The 20,877-nt window shown below is 45.3% G+C and overlaps 1 protein-coding gene across 2 annotated transcripts in view; it reads right to left on the bottom strand.

Annotated features, from left to right (window-relative positions):
• RCAN2 (regulator of calcineurin 2) overlaps positions 1 to 20,877 on the bottom strand; it is a 79,687-nt gene that overhangs the window by 8,135 nt on the left and 50,675 nt on the right. For both annotated transcript variants that reach the window (XM_054063276.1, XM_009558434.2), the window contains 2 exons: positions 6,269 to 6,442; positions 2,928 to 3,099 (listed from right to left, as the gene is read on the bottom strand). In XM_054063276.1, the coding sequence (XP_053919251.1) occupies positions 2,928 to 3,099; positions 6,269 to 6,442 (346 nt within the window). The remainder of the gene's footprint in view (positions 1 to 2,927; positions 3,100 to 6,268; positions 6,443 to 20,877) is intronic.

Genomic DNA, 20,877 nt, shown 5'->3' with positions numbered 1-20,877 from the left:
GTTGTATTTCAGAATGGTGCTTCTCTAATGTGAAAAATGTATTTTATATGACCTGGAGTGTAGCTTGAGGGTGCGTCAGATGTGCAAAGCCTGCTGGAATGGATGAGGGACTGAGAAACAAGGAAAGAACTGAAACTGGTAGAAATTTGCCTATATGGGCCACCGGAGATGGTGACCAGCCTGCACTGCTTTCCAAACAGCATCTGAAATTGTGAAGACAAGCGCTGGCAGAGGGCAAAATCCCACTGGGAAGAACTCGGAGCAGGCAAGAGCTCAGGACCCCAACCTAAATTGTGTGTTATCGTAGAGCATCAGTGGAGCCATGACCTGGGAATCAAAGCCTTGGAGAAAGGCAATTTGTCGGGACAACTGCAAGGGCGGGTGGCAGGCAGCGGCTGGCGGCGGCAGGTGGAGGCCAGGGTGGCCACCTGGGCTGTGAGCAAACCGGGGTATTTAATATAGCAAAGACCCCTCACAAGTTAATGACATAGAAGTCAGGCTCTAACGTTCAGGCTTCTGTAAACAACGGTGTCAGTGAGGATTTTTTGGGAGCTGATAAGCCATAGTTAATTCTTTTTGTGTTTCTGACTGCAACAGCCCTAGCTCAGCCGAGGCGAACGGCGCGATTTGATGGAGAGCAGCATGTTTTACCAACGCAATACAGAAATGAGGTTTGGTAGGATTTGTTTTTCAATGAAATGCTAAACATAGGAAATGCACCACTGAGAATGGCAACACTATTTTAAACCCGCTGCTGCAGTTCACTAAAATTGATCTCTCGAACCAGTGCTAAAAATAGAAAGCAGAGAGCACACAATGGCTTTTCATATCGCTCCCTGCAGGCTCCTTAAATACAGGGGAATATGACCTTCACACAAAGCTGTCCCAGAGCGCAGGACAATGAGTGATGTTTCACATTCCACTGCTCCAGAACAGGAATTGATTTATTACCCAGCTAGCTCAGGAATTTGTTTACATGTTTCCATTTAAATTATTGCTGCATCAAAGGAAAAAAAAAAAAAAAAAAAGAAAAGGAGCTTTTTGTTTTTCTTTTGTTCAGCAAAGCATCAATTCTGGAAATAATAATATGCATTATAGTACTAAGTGTCACACCTGACAGCCCTTTTCTGTGGGCTTTTCTCATGAAGCAGAGTGAAACACAGGAATCCCTGATGTTCTCCTGATAAGCATTTCGCCCTGTGAGAGATCCCATGTGGAAAAGATATGAGATGATCCTGCAAACCTTTTGAATTACGAAACATCTCTCAGCGCACCCCACATGCTTCACCTCTGGGTTACTGTGGTGCGGTTCCACAAAAGCCCCAGTGATAAGAGGTCTGCAACTGGGAGCTGCACTCGGAACAGGAAAACAGCATCGCCAGTACAGCTGGGGAGAAAACGATTCTCTCAGCCCATAACAATTTTGAAATGCAACTCTGAGAAATGTTCATGAGCTTAACCCCCAACTGTTAGCAGACTGGATCTGGAGTGTCTTGTTTCAATAGGAAAATAATTTAACAAGCTATTTTTGCCTATGGTTTACTAATGCAAATTAGACTTAATTTCTAAATCATAGAATCATGGAATCACAGCATGACCTGAGTTGGAAGGGACCCACAAGGCTCACCCAGTCCAACTCCTGTCCCCACACAGGACACCCCAACATTCACACCACAGGGCTGAGGGTGATGCCCAAATCCTTCTGGAATATTGTCAGGCTCAGTGCCATGACGGCTTCCCTGGGAGCTATTCCAGGACTCCACCACCCTCTGGGCCAAGAACCTTCTCCTAATGTCCATCCTAACCCTCCCCTGGCATCTTCCTGCCATCCCCTCGGATCCTGTCTGTGGTCACCAGAGAGAAGAGCTCAGTGCCTGCTCCTCCTCCTCCCCTTGGGAGGAAGCAGTGACCTGCGATGAGGTCTCCCCTCAGCCTCCTCTTCTCCAGGCTGAACAGATCCAGTGACTTCAGCTGCTCCTGGTATGCTTTGCCCTCTAGACCCTCCAGGAGCTTTGTGGCTTCCTCTGGACACTCTGCAGTAGCTTTAGATCCTTTTTATACCGCAGCACCCAAAACTGCACCCAGCACTCGAGATGGGGCTGCTGAGAACTGAAGTTACTGCTTAGACCTGAAACTGGAACCTTCTCCCTTTAGAGAACTTTTAAGAGACTATGCTTCAACAGCTTTGAAAGCAAATGATTTGTAAAGATCACTGAAATAAATCCATAGAAATCCTCTCCTGTAAAAAGTTTTGTTTCATCAGATGAGTGTTTTCTAAGAGAAAGCACTGTTTTGAAGATCCCAGCTATCTTTAATTCCTGGGGTCAACTGAAGATGGGAAGACAGAAGGAAGTCTATCAGCATTATCCATAGACATCTATCCTACATTAGCAGAGGCTACATCTCGTCCCATTCCTGCTGCCTACAGTTTTCAGCGGAAAATGAGTAGTCCCAATCCTGCCAGGACTGGGGAAGTGTAGCTCTCTCAACAAACTTGTTAACAGGAGATTCTCCACTCTGGTGGAGCTGCAGTAATGCCTAAATATTGAGGAGGCAGTCCACCTCCTGGAATGCAGTACCGAGCAGATGTGATTTAAAGCAAAAACTCCTCAAGTTCATGGACAATCCCCACCCAAGCCATCAGTTGTCTCATGAGTACAAATCTAAGCACAATAAATGGTGTAAACAAGCTTTGGTCTGCTATCCAATCCAACAGCGCTCATGAGCTGCAGGTAACATATAATTTGGTACATGCATATGGTAAAACTCATCCTTAAGCAAAGAACCAGCTGACGTGCATCAACTTAAACCCAAAGCTTTAATGCAACTTAAAGGCTTTACACCACTTTCTTTTACAATTATTATCTACGCTGTGACTTCTCATCTGCTCTTTCTGACACATTCTCTTACGAGGACCGCAAGCTTACCTGGTCCTAGCTTCGAAACTGCATAAAGGAGGTCGTAGTTGATGACAGGTGTTGCATCATCTATTGGTTGCCACCCTACGGGTGGGGAGGCTGGAGGCGAGATGAGAAACTGTTTTGCAGGCTGTGGTGGTGCCAAATGAAGCTTGTCTCCATCTGTCTCAGAGGTCTGAATCTTTAAAGCATAACAAATATATTGTTTAGTATAGGGTGGGTAAATGGAATGATTGCTCAAGTCATACGCTTCTGACACCAAATGCCACGCAGGCATTTCATCGTCAGTCTCAGCAGAGAAGGCCTGGAGATGCAATTCATCTCAACCTTACAGATGGCTCCTCTACAGTAAATACACCGTGGGGGGCTGTTACACAAGCAAAGCGACAATATTTGTGCCTATTCTATATGTTCTGAGGATAAAGGCAAAGTTTTGATGCCCACAGCTGCCAGTTCAGAGACTTTTGAGGCTGAAAAGATATTGTTGCGATCTGATGGTCTAAACTCCTAAATAAAAGCAGACATTAGACAAGAAACCAGTCACTCCTGCACCACAGCCTGAGCAGTAATGTCTGAATGGTTTCTAAAGATTTGTGTCCTTTAGAATCATAGAATCATGAGGTTGGAAAAGCCCTTTAAGATCATTAACTCCAACCATACCTGTCCACTACTAAACTAAGCACTTAATCTACTGGTCTTCTAAACCCCTCCATGGATGGAGGCTCCACCACCTACTTGGGCAGCCTCTGCCAGGGCCTGAGAACCCTTTCCTGATGTCCAATCTAAACTTCCCCTGCTGCAGCTTAAGGCCATTCCCTCTTGTCCTACCACTTATCACATGGGAGAAGAAATCAGCACCCACCGCACCACAACCACCTTTCAGGTCTCCCCTCAGCCTCCTTTTCTCCAGGCTAAACAACCCCAGGTCCCTCAGCTGCTCCTCATAACCCCCTGTTCTCCAGCCCCTTTCCCAGCTCTGTTCCCTTCTCTGGACACGCTCCAGGCCCTCAATGTCCTTGTACTGAGGGGCCCAAAACTGAACCCAGGATTTGAGATGTGGCCTCACCAGTGCTGAGTCCAGGGGCACAATTCCTTCCCTGCTCCTGCTGGCACCTCCATTTCTGATAACAGCTAAGATGCTATTGGCTTTCTTGGCCACCTGGGCACACTGCTGGCTCAAGCCAGCTTTAGCTTAAGTGATAAAGGAATCTATGATGTTCCTTAGTGTTGCAACTAATTGTTTTCATTTTATTTCTATCTTAAATTATCTAGTTTAAGTCCTGCTTTTTTTTTTTTTTCTGCTACATTTAAGAAGCATCAACATAAATTACTTAAACTACAGCCATAGCTGAGCAAGTTCACAACCAGCTGGGGCCCACAAGCACAGCAGTCCTGAGAAAGCCCTCTGCTATACTGGCCTGGGTTTGCAAAGAGCCCGTTTGAGTCTCTCAACACCGTGTTGCCCAGAACTTCTAGTTCTGGACGTGCTTACTCAGTCCAGCTCAGGTCCATACACTGCTCCACACACTGTGCTGCTTCCACGTATTCATTCTCTGGACACAACTAAGAAGTTCTTTTAAGACTGCATGTGCTGGAGAGTATAGGGAGATATCTAAATGTCTTTGCAGGAAATCAGCTTAGATATGGAGACTAATGGCTATTATACACATTTTTCTTATTCTCGTGTTATCCCAAGTTTCTAATCAACCTCTTGATTGTGCAGTTCAAGTGAAATGATTCTCAGATCTGCTTAAGAGCAGGTTTGAAACCTTTCAGAAGAAAGTCAGAGCCAGATCCAGGAGGTTAAGGCATTTAAAACAGGACTGAGGTAGACTGTCAATACCTAAATCCACCTGTAAGGTCTTCTGAACTCATCTAACTCATTAAGCATACTGGATTTTTCACAACTGTAGTTTCCCAACTTCCTGAGCTTCTGCATCGGCCTGGGCTCAAAGCAGCTCCTAGTCTGACCATGCTCAAACTTTAACTGCCGCTTAGGTTTGACTGATGCCTGCAAATGAGCCTGCCCTTATCCCAAGACCTCTGAGGGATCAATCTGCAGCTCAAAGCACACTTATATTGCATATAAGCACCAGCGAGTGTCCCATAAGCCACAGCGGCCACAGCAGTTTCTTAAAATACATTTAGAAGAGGTGATCATGTTCACAGAATCAGACTGACCTGAGTTGGAAGGGACCCAGAAGTACCATCCAGTCCAACTCCTGTCCCTGCACAGGACATCCCAACATTCACCCCGTGGGGCTTTGTCCAAATGCTTTTGGAATATTGTCAGGCTCAGCACTGTGACTGCTTCCCTGGGAGCTGTTCCAGGGCTCCACCACCCTCGGGACGGAGAACCTTCTCCCAACGTCCAGCCTAACGTACTCCTGCCATTCCCTGGGGTCCTGTCCCAGGTCACCAGAGAGAAGAGCTCAGCACCTGCTCCTCCTCCTCCCCTTGGGAGGAAGCAGTGAACTGCAATGAGGTCCCCCCTCAGTCTCCTCCAGGCTGAACAGACCAAGTGACTTCAGCAGCTCCTCATATGGCTTCCCCTCTAGACCCTTCACCACCTTTGTGGCCTCCTCTGGACACTCCCCAGTAGCTTCAGATCCTTTTTATACTGTGGTGCCCAGAAGTGCACCCAGACTCGAGGTGGGGCCCCATCACTGCAGAACAGAATGGGACAATCCCCTCCCTCGCCCAGCTCGATGCATGTTCTCAACCTCCCTCACCTTTCTATATCCTGGCTGGGGCCTAGAACCCACCCAGGCTGGGGGAGATCTGGCTTCTCTCTCCCTTGTCCAAGAAAAACCTAACCTCCATCTGACACTTAAAACAGAGGGATATAAATCACCTACGTCCCCAGGCTGGGGGTGTTGTTCTCCCCCTCCCTTCTTCCTTTTATTTGAACTTCATAAATTCCTTGTAGAAAATTCACAGCTCTACCCAGTAAGGAGGAAAAATCGTCAGGAGGAAGCCTGGCTGTGGCTCAGGGTTGCAGTCAAATAAGTAATTCAGCCCTACTTTTATTATCAACTTATGATACTTTGCATTACTGCTTTGTTATGGTTAGTTTAGAGTCACCCACAGGAAACACCCAATGCTGTAAATCACTTCTAAGCTACGTGACTTCTGTGTGTTGCATAAGCAACTTGGGTCCTAAGAGCTCCTTTAAATCTACTGCAGAGCCCCCGGGCAGGGACAGCTCGGGCAACACAAGGATGTTTGAGTAATCTTTTAGCAGAGATTATAAAGGGGAAACCTTTATTGCTTTTATTCAGTGTTATATTCAGTGCAATATTTCTATATAGACATATCTATATTTCTATATAGATATCAGATTGCGTTACCTGTGCAAAATACAACTTTAGCTTCTTCTCTCTGAACTGTGTTTCATGCAGTTCTATTCTGGCCCGAGCAGCTGATTTAGGACTACTAAAATTTATCCGCACACGCCTGAAGCTTTTAAAGAGCTGGAATGTCACGCAGTCATCATAGGCACGGAACAAGCCTTCGAATTTTTCCTGTAAATGAAAAAGAAATAATGCTGAAGATTAACTTTGTGCTCTGTCACATCAGTCTGTGTCAAAGGATGATCAGAAACTTGATGGCAACTCTTTAATCAAGAGGTTTCAACCTTTGGGGTGGGTGCCCATAGACGAAAAAAGGCTCTGTGAAAAGACACCAAGGAAAGCACTGGTCTGGAAGTGCTGAACTCTGCAAAACGTATGGGGGAAGGAGTCTCTAAGCTGAGAACCCAGCGGCTCTTGAACTTCTTCAAGCTGAGCAAAATTGCAATAATGAGTTATGAAACAAAGCTGAAAAGGGCACGACTGAAAATACCAGACAGCTGTGGTGTCGTTTGTGTGAAAGCAAACATTGTGCTGAATGACAATGGAGTCAGCAGACAACGCCAGGCCCGCTGGAACGGAGCATTACGTTCACATCTACCCTGTGGGGTTACTTTGGATCGCACGGTATGTTTTTCTGGCTGTTTTGTCATTTCAGTACTTGTTCCTTGAGAGCTGGACCTAGAGATGAACAGAAATCTGCGGTGCGGTAGCAGCCCTGAAGGATCAGACGCTCTCTGCAGTCTCTTCGGAAACTCTGTACACACGAAGGACGGGTTCCACACCATCAAATAAACCCAAAGTCCTTACATCACTTCTGACATACTTGCTCAGGGCTTTTCACTCCCCACCAGCACAGACTCAAAATGTTGAGGCTGAAAGGGAGCAGCTACCATTGCACCCAATCTTTGTGTTTACTCAGATTTTAGGCTGCCACCCAGTGAGTCCCACACTTGAACTGCTGCAACCGGGACCCAAAGCCTTAGAAGATGGAGAATCAACCAGAGCAAAGTCTTTTCTTTTAAGAGGTCTTTATCCTGAAAAAAAACAGTGTTTTAAACGATTTGCCGCACCATTTCATACACTGAGAGCTATTCTATCAGGTGAAGTTTGTATCATTACAATAACCTGAAGTTTTCTTTGATACATCTGCAATTATGTCTGGTTTTGGATGCTTTGAATCGTAACTTCTTATCCTCTCATCCAGCTAAACAATTTCTTATCCCTTAGGGTGGTAGAGGCTGCAAGATGAAATGGAAAATGGAATTTATATGATCTCATCAATAGAATCACAGAATGGTTTGTGTTGGAAGGGACCTCAAAGCCCATCCAGTTCCACCCCTGCCATGGGCAGGGACACCTCCCACTGGCCCAGGCTGCTCCAAGCCCCATCCAACCTGGCCTGGAACCCCTCCAGGGATGGGGCAGCCACAGCTTCCCTGGGTGACCTGGGCCAGGGACTCAGTACTTAAAAAAATAGTTACAAGCAAGACAAAGAATCCATAACTTTTATGAAAAACGTATCCTGAAGCCCAGCGAAGCTGCACCAGGGAGCACTAACAGTACCGTGGGAGTGCCTACACTCAGCACGATACACGTATTAAAGAGTTAACTAGGAAAACAGACCTGCTCTGTGGCAAGGGGCGTGAAACACTGATGTGGATGTACCAGATCTCCTTTCTTTCACTGCCAACTCTGTGGTCTTGTTCCCCGTAAGTGATATTCCACCTCTGGCACCCTTTCAAAGGAACCTCCCTGTGGTCTATTAAGCTTTCATGATTTCCATTTCATTTCGCCTGACCTCACTCACCTCTTCCTCTCACCACAGGAGATACTTCAGAGGAGAAAGAAAAAAGAGAGATGAGAGCGCTCAGTGGTTTGGGTGAGGGTGACTAGAGGCACGCAGGCATCCCACAAACAGCGTGATGTTGACAGGTTGGTACAAGCAGGTCTAACATTTGAACTGTCAACATTTCACACCTCAGTTATGTTTTTTATCTGCTTTGCTTACGTTTTCGCAAAATTCCATTTTCCTGAGTCGAAATCTACATCAAGTGGCATTTGGGTAAAGGTCAGCCAGAAGCAGCAGTCATCTCAGTCCTGTCCTGCTTCGAATGTTGATGCTACAACCCTCACCATGACTGGTGGAAGAGGGCTAGGGGAAGGGACAGAGAGGGACAGGGGACCAGCACGCATGTAAAGTAGGACTGACTCAATGTTCAAAAATATGTGGTACATGTGTATAATTGAAAAAAAAAGATAATAGTAACTGGAGAGTGTCCAGAGGAGGCCACAAAGGCCAGCGGGCACAGGGAAGCAATTGTGCCCCAGGACTCAGTGCTGGTGAGGTCGCATCTCAAATCCTGGGTTCAGTTTTGGGCCCCTCACACCAAGAAGGACCTTGAAGGGCTGGAGCACGTCCAGAGAAGGGAATGGAGCTGGGGAAGAGTCTGGAGAACAAGGGTTCTGGGGAGCAGCTGAGGGACCTGGCGCTGCTTAGCCTGGAGAAAAGGAGGCTGAGGGGAGACCTGAAAGGAGGTTGTAGTGAGATGGGTGCTGATTTCTTCTCCCACGTGGTAAGTGATAGGACAAGACAGCCTTAAGCTGCAGCAGGGGAAGTTTAGATTGGACATCAGGATAGGGTTCTCCGGCCCTGGCAAAGGCTGCCCAGGGAGACGGTGGAGTGTCCATCCCTAGAGGGGTTTAAAAGCCAGGCATAGGAGGTGCTCAGGGATCTGGTTTAGTTGCGGGCAGGTACGGTTAGACTTCATGATCTCAAAGGTCTTTTCCAACCAAGCGTTTCTATGATTCTATGAAATCATGGATGGACTCCTCTGGACGCTGGGAACTATCTATTTATGACGCAACTATTTCTTAGGAAACAGATTCTCCCTGTAAGGACACAGCAGTATGTTCGTGTCTTGACCAGTCCTGTGTGCCCATCCTTTGTGCACAGCGCACACGACACCACGGAACCTGGTTCTTGGTTAGGGACACCATGTGAAAGAAGGGAGGACAGGATTTCAGATGTGGGTCCAGAACAGCAAGCACTAGGAACATTCTGGACAATATTGAGATGGACTTTCATCAGGCACCACAAGGGACAGATGGGAGCATCGCTAAATAAAGCTGATTAAGTCCTGGACGCCAAATATAATGCTGGGAGAACATTAAAGCGCTACGGCCTTTATTCTGTTTACTTTTCAATTTGATACTGGCACAGCTTTAGAGATTCAGCTTTGATTAACCTCCTAAAACTGCCATGGGGAGGAGGGAAATCGAGCCCTCTATTTGATATTAATGCGGGGCAGCCTGCCCACCGTGGGGACACATCTACTGCACCACCTGAAACTGCTTCTCTCACTAAAAGGAATCATAGAATCTTTGAGTTGGAAAAGACTTCTGAGATCATCGAGTCCAACCTGGCTAAACAGCCCCAGGTCCCTCAGCTGCTCCCCATAACCCCTGTTCTCCAGCCCCTTTCCCAGCTCCGTTCCTTCCTCTGGATGCGCTCCAGGCCCTCAATGTCCTTCTTGGACTGAGGGGCTCAAAACTGAACACAGTTCAAGGTGTGGCCTCACCAATACCGAGTCCAGGAGCACATTTTCTTATAGATTTAATGACTCTGAACGAATTTTATCCAGATTAGGACAGTCAGCAGATACCAGGAGTCACAGGCAAGAGCAATGAAAGCATAAGTGTTTCCTGGGAATTAATATCAAGATGGGAGGAGTTAGGATGGCTCTGGATGCAGCTGAGGGCCATCAACTGTAGTTGGTGATTTATGACCACTGCTGGGTGTTATTATTATCAGAATATCTATATATAATTACATATAATATATATGTTATATCAGATACAATGATTATGATTATTATATCAGAAAGTGCAGAAAAAATCAGCTGTATTAAGTGATTTTGCCCCTGTACTTGGTGCATAAAACACGTTGAAACGATTGGCATAAATATAAGTTAAAGAAGGTTTCAAACATCAGAGTAACGATCCAGAAACAACCTCCCCATTAAAGCAGCAGTGGAAAGAGATTTTAAGATTGAATCTGGTTGGTTCGCGCGAGGGACTATGACAAAATATCGACACAACAAGCATTGTAAAATGCGGCTGGTGGAATTAGCAAGTGAATTGGGCTCTGTCACTGTACGGTCCTTCCAGTTCTGTGCTCCTGTGATTTATTTCCAAACATTTCTCTCGTGAATAGCTCCGCTGCTATTGTGTTCGGGCAGGACTAAAGCCAAGGCCTAATTCCAATCAATGCAAGTCTTTCCACAGACAGTAGCGAGCTTTGGACGGGAGCCCCAGAGCTCCAACACAAATCAACATGTTATTATTCAGTGTGTTTGCGCTCATTATCACCCCTGGTACACATTTGATTTAGGAGATGGCTGTGATTGAAAACTTCAGTCTGATCCTTTTTCCTAGAGTTTTGTAAGCAAACAAAGCAACATTTTTCCCATTTCCATTTTTCCTGTTTGTTTATAGAAAAGAAACCAAGTCGCTAATTGTGTACAATAGGGAATCTGAGGCATAATTTACAATTATGAAATACGTTTCTTCCTAAAATGAGTTCTGTACCTGACAGAAATTTTCATATGAGGAAAACTTAAGTCTCAGAATCCAAAGTTTTCTGTTTCCACACAGCCACGCTGCTTGCAACACTGCAGATCTCATGCGGCAGAAGCAGAAAGATGGAATTTGATAGAACACATAGAGGCTGTGCACTGAAGAGTCTAGGAACAACATCATCCAACCACCAGATTCATTCCCTGTTTCCAGCAAAGAGGATGGGCAAACTGGTTAATTCTAGAGGGGATAAAGAATCATACAATAACTTGGCTGGAAAAGACTTTTGAGATCATTAAGTCCAACCATATTTGCCCACTACTAAACCAGAGCCCTGAGCACCTCGTCTGCCCAGCTTTTAAACTCCTCCAGGGATGGGGACTCCACCACCTCCCTGGGCAGCCTCTGCCAGGGCCTGAGAACCCTTTCCGTGAAGAAATGTTTCTTGATGTCCAATCTGAACCTGCCCTGGTGCAACTTGAGGCCATTTCCCTCGTCCTATCGCCTGTCAGTAGGGAGAAGAGACCGGCGCCCACCTCACTATAACCTCCTTTCAGTGTCTTATTCCAGAGAGAGACTTTGAGACACTACACAGTGCTGTAAAGGCATTTGTAATTCATCATCTCACAAAAATGATGACAAAAATAGGTAAGAAACTGGGAGAAGCTTGATGATTGCACCTTCCACTGGGACTGAAAGAATAACAGCTGTCCCTCACTCCTAGTCCTCCTGCATGAGGAGAGTCCACCAAGGCATGATAGCACTGCAATAGCGCTGCAAACCTCCTGGAGCACAAAACACGACAGATTTGCCTCTTGAAAAATCAACTGAACTCAATACATTTATGGTCAGCTTCCAACTCATCAGCACAACAAAAAAGTACAGAGATAATATCTGCCCCAAAGCTTAATGGAAACGGCATTCACATTTCAGAAAAGGCTGACAAATGTCAGGGGCACAGAATTTTGCTGCGTTGCCTTTCTGTTTTTAACCAGCTCACATCCCTGTTTACCTCAATGTGACGCACATTCCTCCTGCTTAGCTCCACTGATCTGGAAACCAAAGGCTCCTTCAAGATGAAATAAATTGTTCCTGTGGCAATGCCAAAGGGGTGATTTAATATAGTTTGGAGAATTCTCAATTCAATTTCACACCCGACGATTGAGCTAAAAGAAAAATCCACACCTGATGTTTCTTTTTCGTATGAGCACTGCTCTTTTACCCTATCACCAGCAAGAGCTGAAAGCTCCGTATTTGAAGTGCTCCAGTTCCAGATGCCGTACAAGCTCCCTGAAATACTGGAAGTGTTCTTTCAAACCTGCTGGCCAAGTGTGCATTGTATGGTTTGGTCTATTAGTTTCATAGAATCATAGAATTGCTTGGTTGGAAAAGACCTTTGAGATCATCAAGTCCAGCCGTACCTGCCCACTACTAAACCAGATCCCTGAGCTACGGAGCGTTCTGTACGCATCAACTTTGTTCTCTGAGAAGTTACTTTTGAGTCCTGTCCTGGCTACCATTTTATGCATCACTATAGTTTTTGATCTTGCATCTTATTTGGGACAAAAAAAAAAGCAGAGCAGGTCTGTGGAGGATTTAATGCAATTTGTGTTTTCCAAAGAGCAGCCTTACGTTTTGGCCTTAGAATGGTAAAGTAATGCTAATAACAGAGACATAGAGAAAAGATTCAGAGATTTTAAGAAGTCAAACAATAACGGGGTAGATAATGTATGTAGGGAAGTCCTAGGAACTTGCTGCATTGGATTTAAGGATGTACATGCTACATTTTCTCCATGACTATGATCGCAGGGCGGGAGCACCTCTGCTCTGAAGACAGGTTGAGAGAGTTGGGGTTGCTCAGCCTGGAGAGGAGAAGGCTCCGAGGAGAACTTAGAGCAGCTTCCAGCACCTGGAGGGGCTCCAGGAAAGCTGTGGAGGGACTTTTTCCAAGGGCCTGGAGTGATAGGATGAGGGGGAATGGCTTTAAATTGGAAGAGGAAGATTTAAGTTAGACATTAGGAAAGAATTCTTCACGCTGAGGGTGGTGAGGCCCTGGCCCAGGTTGTCCAGGGAAGCTGTGCTGCCCCATCCCTGGAGGGGTTCCAGGCCAGGTTGGATGGGGCTTGGAGCAGCCTGGGCCAGTGGGAGGTGTCCCTGCCCATGGCAGGGGTGGAACTGGATGGGCTTTAAGGACCCTTCCAACCAAAAGCATTCTAGGATTCTTGCTGGTAGCACAAGGCACAAATTGCTGTGTGCATGCTTAGCCCGCTTCAATAATTCCTAAAGTTTCTATTATCTTAATTAAGCAACGAAAGCTGAGGAGGAAAAACATCCTTAATTAGTTTTTACCAATAGCTGCTATGTTTGCATCAATAGTGTTCCAATAGGAACAGATCCCTACAGCAAAACAGTTGGTGCTGAGGACTTTCTGATCAGGTGCCACGGACTGAATGCCCACCAGCAGCTGAAGCGTATCAGCCACGCTCCTGGAATGCATTTTCTATACTAATTTCATCTGAAAGGTATCCAGTTCATGAACTCCTCTTGATGCGAACGAAAAGCACAGTTTATCAAGATCAACGCTAATGTTACCTCACGAGAATCCCCAGCTCAGACTAAAGAAGCTCATGTAGCCACAGGGTAGCGTCTCTCATAAAGATAGTGAGCTGGCACTCCTGGAAAAGCTACAAAAAACCCCAAAAATGCAGTGCTAGGGACAATAATAAATAAGGGACTGGTAGTCCAACTTGTGCAAGAAGCTAGGATTAAAGTTCTTGGGCACTTTGATCCAGTGGGACGTCCCTTCCCGTGGCAGGGGGGTTGGAACTGGATGATCTTTAAGGTCCCTTCCGACCCAAACTATTCTATGATCCTATGATTCTGCATTATGAGAAGCTGCATTAGGAATATTCATACCAACTATATAAACATCAGGACTCTAACAAAAGCTACGTAAATATCCATCTTATTACACTGCTTTTTGTTGATCTTTGACAATTCAAGTTTCATCTCCTCAGGTCTGGGGTATGACCCTCTCCTCTTCTGTGCGGAGACACTGAGGCAAGGATGGGAGTCACAATGCCCACTTATGGGCAACCACGGGAGTAAAACCACCGTTTCCATCACACATTCAGGCTTCTACAAATCCCAGTCGGAGTATCTAGAAAGATCACTCTCTTAAAAATCTGTCACCGAGCCTGTTGAAGCATCAGGGGACATCTCAGTGACACAGAATAAGGACCTCACTGAACAGAATGCTAAACCCAAGAATGAAATAGAATAAAGAGAACCCTAAGAGCTGACAAACTTTGTTTTACTTATACCCTTGGAGATGTAATGCTGTAAAACAACCATAAAATACATACTGTGCATTCCCTGTCTCTGTCAACCGAGTTAAACTAGAAAAATAAACAAGAAAAAGCCACGGGACCATTGAAACAAATTAAATGCTTGCCTCCCCTATTCCAGATTTACTATTTTGCCTACAGTGACCAACATTTATAGCATTTCAGCTGTTTCTCACCATCATCGGGAATGATTTCTCCCCTCCCTCTCCCCCAGCTGCACTAAATTGACTAAAAATATAGTTTCAGCTTGTCTGGATTTAGAAAGGACACGGACAACTTTGAAAATGACTATTAAGAAAATAACACGCAAAAGAGTGGAAGAGAATCTAATCTCATGCTCTTCCATAAATGTTATTTATGGAAAAAGGTACAAGGGGAAACTACTGACCCACCAAAGCATGTCCTCAGAAGTTTAGCAGAAAAATCTCTGCTAAAATGTACCTTCAAACACAAAGGAAAACAGTCACAGAATCACTTGGTTGGAAAAAGCCTTTGAGATCATCAAGTCCAACCATACCTGCCCATTACTAAACCAGAACCCTGAGCACCTCATATCCCTATCTTTTAAACTCCTCCAGCTCCCGCTGGCCACAAAGCAATGCCATACAGTGGTCTACCTGCCTAATGAAAAAGGCTCAATAATCTATTTTCATTTTCAAGATATACCACAGTCCTTAATTAATCCCTAGAACTTTATGGTGTTGTAGTACCTAATGAAAATGAGAATTTAGCACATTTCAGAACACTGTGTAGACCAGCAGAGAGGTTTTGGGTGGACCTGGTAAGCAGCTTCCCAGCACCCAAGGTGGAGTTATGGAGATGACAGACCCGGACTCTTTATCAAGTACATGAGGACAGAACAAGAAGCAATGGTTTCCATCTGCCTCAACAGCCGCCAGCGCTGTCTGCTTCATGACAGGAAACAACATGGGAATTTCAGTCTTACAGTGATATAATTGTTTTATTAGGCAGATGGAAGAAACCCCAGGGTGAAAAAGCAAATATTCCTGACCAAACTGCTCCCATGCCATTTTTCAACCAACTGGATAATTTCCAGTTGGCACAGGTTTTGTTTAGAAACAAGAATCGGAAAGTAGACTAATCCTATCTTACAGCTAAAACCAGCACTGCTCTTCGTCAAAATCATTTTCATTTCCTGATGTGAAAGTTGTATCAGTGACAACGTGATACTAAAAGGACACTGGACTGGCGTGATGAAACTGAAACTGCTCTTCATACAAGATTCTGTCCCGAGCGATTGGGACTGGTAAGGAGAGTGATAACCAAATGTAGATTTTATTCTCTTTATGAACCAAATTCTTAAAAATAAATAGGACATAACAAAATAATTAGGACCCCACTGAGTCCAGTTGCCTGCCCTGTGTCACAGTTCCACGCTGTCTCTGTGCCAAAGACAGGTACGTGCTTCGCAAATGCCATTGTGCACGTCCAGAACGTTTCTCTCTCCACATTGGAAACAAACGCGTAGGCTCAAGGACTCTGGGTTTGAGGTCAATGGGATTTGCAAAGCACTGAAGTTTGGTGCAAAGAGATTAAGTGACATGAGAAGATGTGGGACTACCAGTTTTGGAGGAAATAGGCAGGCAAAATACAGGAGGTTACATCTTCAGACATCAGAGGGTCTCCCGTACTCAGCCTGATGTACAGACAATACCTGCATCGGGCTGCACATCACTGCATGGCAGAAGCAGTGTCAGATGTGGCCACAAGAACACAGTTCACACTTTTCTATTGCAAATTGTTTACTTACTCAGCATGGGACACTAATAGTTAATTAACAATTATCAACTAGACAAATAAGGACAAATTATCAACTAGAATGGAACAAATTAGAATGGTTTGGGTTGGAAGGGACCTTAAAGCCCATCCAGTCCCACCCCTGCCATGGGCAGGGACACCTCCCACTGGCCCAGGCTGCTCCAAGCTCCATCCAACCTGGCCTGGAACCCCTCCAGGGATGGGGCAGCCACAGCTTCCCTGGGTGACCTGGGCCAGGGCCTCCCCACCCTCAGCGTGAAGAATTTCTTCCTAATGTCTAATCTAAATCTTCCCCCTTCCAATTTAAAGCCATTCCCCCTCGTCCTGTCACTCCAGGCCCTTGGAAAAAGCCCCTCCCCAGCTTCCCTGGAGCCCCTTTCAGCACTGGAAGCTGCTCTAAGGTCTCCCCGCAGCCTTCTCTTCTCCAGGCTGAACAACCCCAACTCTCTCAGCCTGTCCTCAGAGCAGAGGGGCTCCAGCCTTCAGATCACCTCTGTGGCCTCCTCTGGACCCATCCTAACAGTTCCATACCCCTCTTCTGTTGAGGATTCCAGAACTGGACACAGGACTCCAGGTGGGGTCTCACGAGAGAGGAATAAAGGGGCAGAATCCCCTCCGTCCCTGCTGGCCACGCTGCTTTGGACGCAGCGCAGGACACGGTGAGTTTCTGGGCTGCGAGTGCACACTGCCGGCTCACACTGAGTTTCTCATCATCCTACGAATCTCTCAGTGCAGTCCACAGACTCTTTCTAAGGAGTGTTTAAATCAGAAGTACAGAAGATCTAGATTTGCTACATAAAAGCCTCCAGTTTGATGGAAAACACTTAGAGGAAAATAAATCAGAAGAGGTTGAAAGCAAGGGTGCCCTCCTACAGATAAGTGGTCTAAAAATAGGCTAGTTCAATATCTACCAACCTGCAGCTATTATCAACCACATACTTTATTTTACATAGATTTATACACTCTTATTATCATTTTACCATACCTGTACCAATTACTTATTCCCTCAGTATCCAAGACATTTTAAGCCTTTTCTTAAAGTCCATCTGCTCTGCTTCTGTTTCACCATAAAACCATATAAACTATAGAACTGTACCAATGTTAAAGCTTAAGCAGCAATTTCAGCAAACACCAAGTCAATGGCATTCAAACCCATTCTGTATTGTTTTCTTGGACACAGTATGCAGTGAGTAACCTCCTGCTTCGCGATGGCTACTGCAAGGCAAGCAGCTGTTTTTATTCGGCAATACTTAATGACAGCAAGCTCCCTCTCCTACCCCAAGAAATACCATTGCTCTGGGAGTTAACGTTGTGGGCAGGTAGCATAAATCACTACAGTTTTCCCAACAGTTTCAGTCCACTTCTCTGCTACAAAATCAAGAAATAGATATTAGAAGGCTCTGGGAACACCTTACAGCTGCCTTCCAGTACCTGAAGGGGTTCCAGGAAAGCTGGGGAGGGACTTTTTCCAAGGGCCTGGAGTGATGGGATGAGGGGGAATGGCTTTAAATTAGAAGGGGAAGATTTAGATGAGACATTAGGAAGAAATTCTTCCCGCTGAGGGTGGTGAGGCCCTGGCCCAGGTTGCCCAGAGAAGCTGTGGCTGCCCCATCCCTGGAGGTGTTCAAGGCCAGGTTGGATGGGGCTTGGAGCAGCCTGGGCCACTGGGAGGTGTCCCTGCCCATGGCAGGGGGTGGAACTGGATGGTCTTTAAGGTCCCTTCCAACACAAACCATTTTATTATTCTATAATATCTAAACATCTTTCCTCTTTTTTCATTTATTTTACAGAATCAGACAAAAATGCATGCACTTCCCAAACGTCTAAAAGTTTACGCGTGCCAATGATTTACTTCTGTCTAGCATAAGCAGCAGACTTATCGCTGTTGTGCCCAGCATTTGGCTTCGCTCCCAGCTGTCGTGATTAATAAGGTTTTTTTTTAGTTCAGTGATTCTCCGATTATGGTTCCAGGCCTGGCAGTCACCTGCGGAAAGCTGGCTGGTCACAGACTGCTGGAATTGCTCTGATATAATCAGCTGTTTCTAAAGATAAAAGTACTACCTTTCACACTTCAGTCGTTTTCTTGTTAGGATCTCTAAACAAGATAGCAACATGAAATCACATTTTTAGGCAAAAAAAAAGGTGCATCTGAAAAGCCTGACCAGCCCAAAGAGACAAAAGGCACAGTGGTAATAGCGAGCTCCAACTGACCAATGGCCACATTGGCACAGAACCCGAGATAATAAACCCCTCAACAGAATTAACGAGCACAACAATATCCACAACTTGAGTCAGCCTGACAACAAAGGCAGAAAGTACCTCCTTCTGTCAAACAAACACCATGTGGGAATAGACTTTTATTCCACAAACCCAGGCTCTGTAACTGTTTCAAGAAGTAGAATAAACCCTCCACCACCACTAACTAGCTATAACCAAAGAGCCAATCCGGCCTCTTTGCTGAGCTTCTAATGTTCTTGCAGCTTCACCATGTTCTTTCCAGTTGTCCGCATTTCCTTTAGAGCACAGTGAAAAGCAGCTGTGGTATCCCGGCACCTGTGTGCCAAGGAGGGAGATAAGTGACCTGCACTGTCTTCTGTACGTCCAGAAATTACATGCAAGGAATCATACCCTGGACTACACCAAAAGAAGTGTGACCAGCAGGGTGAGGGAGGGGATTCTCCCCCTCTACTCTGCTCTGGTGAGACCCCCACCAGGAGTCCTGTATCCAGCTCTGGAGTCCTCAGCACTGGAAGGATATGGACCTTTCGGAGCGAGTCCAGAGGAGGCCACAAAGATGATGGAGGACTGGAGCACCTCCCATATGAGGACAGGCTGAGAGTTGGGGTTGTTCACCCTGGAGAAGTGAAGGCTCCAGGGAGACCATATCATGGCCTTTAAGTACTTAAAGGGGACTTATGAGAAAGACAGACAGAGAGACTTTTTACCAGGGCCAGCAGTGAAAGGATAAGGGGGAACGGTTTTAAGCTGAAAGAGGGGAGATTTAGGCTAGATATTAGGAAGAAAGTCTTCATGGTGAGGGTGGGGAGGCCCTGGCTCAGGTTGCCCAGAGCAGAGGTGTCTGCCCCATCCCTGGAGGTGTTCAAGACCAGGTTGGATGGAGCTTGGAGCACCCTGGGCCATTGGGAGGTGTCCCTGCCCGTGGCAGGGGATGGAACTGGATGGGCTTTAGGGTCCCTTCCAACACAAACCATTCTGTGATTCTTCACTAGTTTCGATTACGAAAATATGACGCTGCTGACTATTACTTGTCATAATTCACTAAACCTTAGGAGATCTGCATCACACAGCTGTTTAGACACATGAACTGCTTTATAAAGCTGCAATTTTCATTTCTTTTCAAATGTACTCCTTTGCTGTGCTCTTCACTAAATACCATCCTGTTGCCTAATTTAAGGTTGTTCCAGCACAATGTCATCCACCCATTTCATTTAAGGTTCTCCTCTGTTGACTGGTGTCATTAACGTCAACCTGCTTCCAGGAAGAAGCATGTGAGCGTGGCTACAGAATCATAGAGTTGATTGGTTGGAAAAGACCTTCGAGGTCATCGAGTCCAACTGTACCTGCCCACAACCAAAGCAGATCCCTGAGCACCTCATCTTTTAAACGCCTCCAGGGTATATAAACACGTTCACTCTTTTGAGAATGAACAACTGTTTTAGAACTTGGAAACAACTACGCGTGGAAATTATATTTAGACTGTAGATTACTTATGAAAATGACTTGTTGAACAGTATGAAAGCTTTAGTCAAAATATCCGCCTTCCACAACTCCTTTATCCAGTTGCCGCGTCAAACAAGGAACTCATATTGATTTGACATGATTTACTCTAGACAACCCCAGACTAATTAATCCTGAAGTTCTTACAAACTTATTTCCCAGAATTCAAGTTCAATAAAACGATCTGTAATTATCCAGGCCTTTCTACCCTCCTCCTTTCAAAGGCAAATACTCTTTCTTCCCAACTCCCACCCTCAGCAGTCTCTCCGTAACTCTCAAAGATACTTTCATATATGGGAAAGATTATTTCAACTCTATCCTAAAGCATTCTTTGGTAGATTTTTATTGGTTCCTGCACACTTCAGTAATGTCATCTTACCTCTGTATTTTTAGCTCTTTTTCTCTGCTCTGGCCACCACCAGGGGTTTGTTTGTCTGTTTCTATTAATTTACCAGATTATCGGTCAATCGCTTTATAGATTAAGGCACAAAATCAGTCCTACCTGAACCTTTCCTGCATTGTTTGTAGTCTTCTTGCTGTTAATGGATTTGCACGTCATTTTCCTTCTACTTTTTATGCGTTGCAGGAATTTCCTGGTTCTTCTTTAAATCCTCTGCTAATTGAAATCCATTTTGTGATTTTGCACACTTGGTTTTCTCTTTATATATAAATCCTTAAACTGCTGTAGAGCAAAAGGAGTATCTGATCTAGCCCTAACAGTCTCTTAATGTATGTCCCATCTGTCCTTCGCATCAGGACTGATAATCTCCATTATGCATTGAAAAGTGCCTCCTTAACTGCTAATTCTCATGCATTTCTCAGTCTATCAGATAATCTTCTTAGGAGACACATTTACCAGCTCCATGAGGTTGCTGCAAATGACTTTGCCCCCAAAATAATTTTCCTTGTTCATCTAAGCTCAGAATTTCTTTACTTCAAAAGCTTTCTTCAAAATACAATTTGACCAGGAGTACTTATCATTATTAATTGCAAGGATCAAAGCCCAAAACGAAACACAAATCACCTCTCTCCATTTGCTGAAAGAAGCATGCCCAGAACATTCTCATCTGCATGGCCAGGAGGAGCAGGGAAGGGACTGTGCCCCGGACTCAGCACTGGTACTCAAATCCTGGGTTTAGTATTGAGTCCCTCACTCCAAGAAGGACA

This window comes from Cuculus canorus, chromosome 3 (genome assembly GCF_017976375.1).
Source record: "Cuculus canorus isolate bCucCan1 chromosome 3, bCucCan1.pri, whole genome shotgun sequence".
Lineage (NCBI taxonomy): Eukaryota > Metazoa > Chordata > Aves > Cuculiformes > Cuculidae > Cuculus > Cuculus canorus.
Note: the sequence above shows the minus strand (reverse complement) of the source record. Positions and strands in the feature narration are given on the sequence as shown.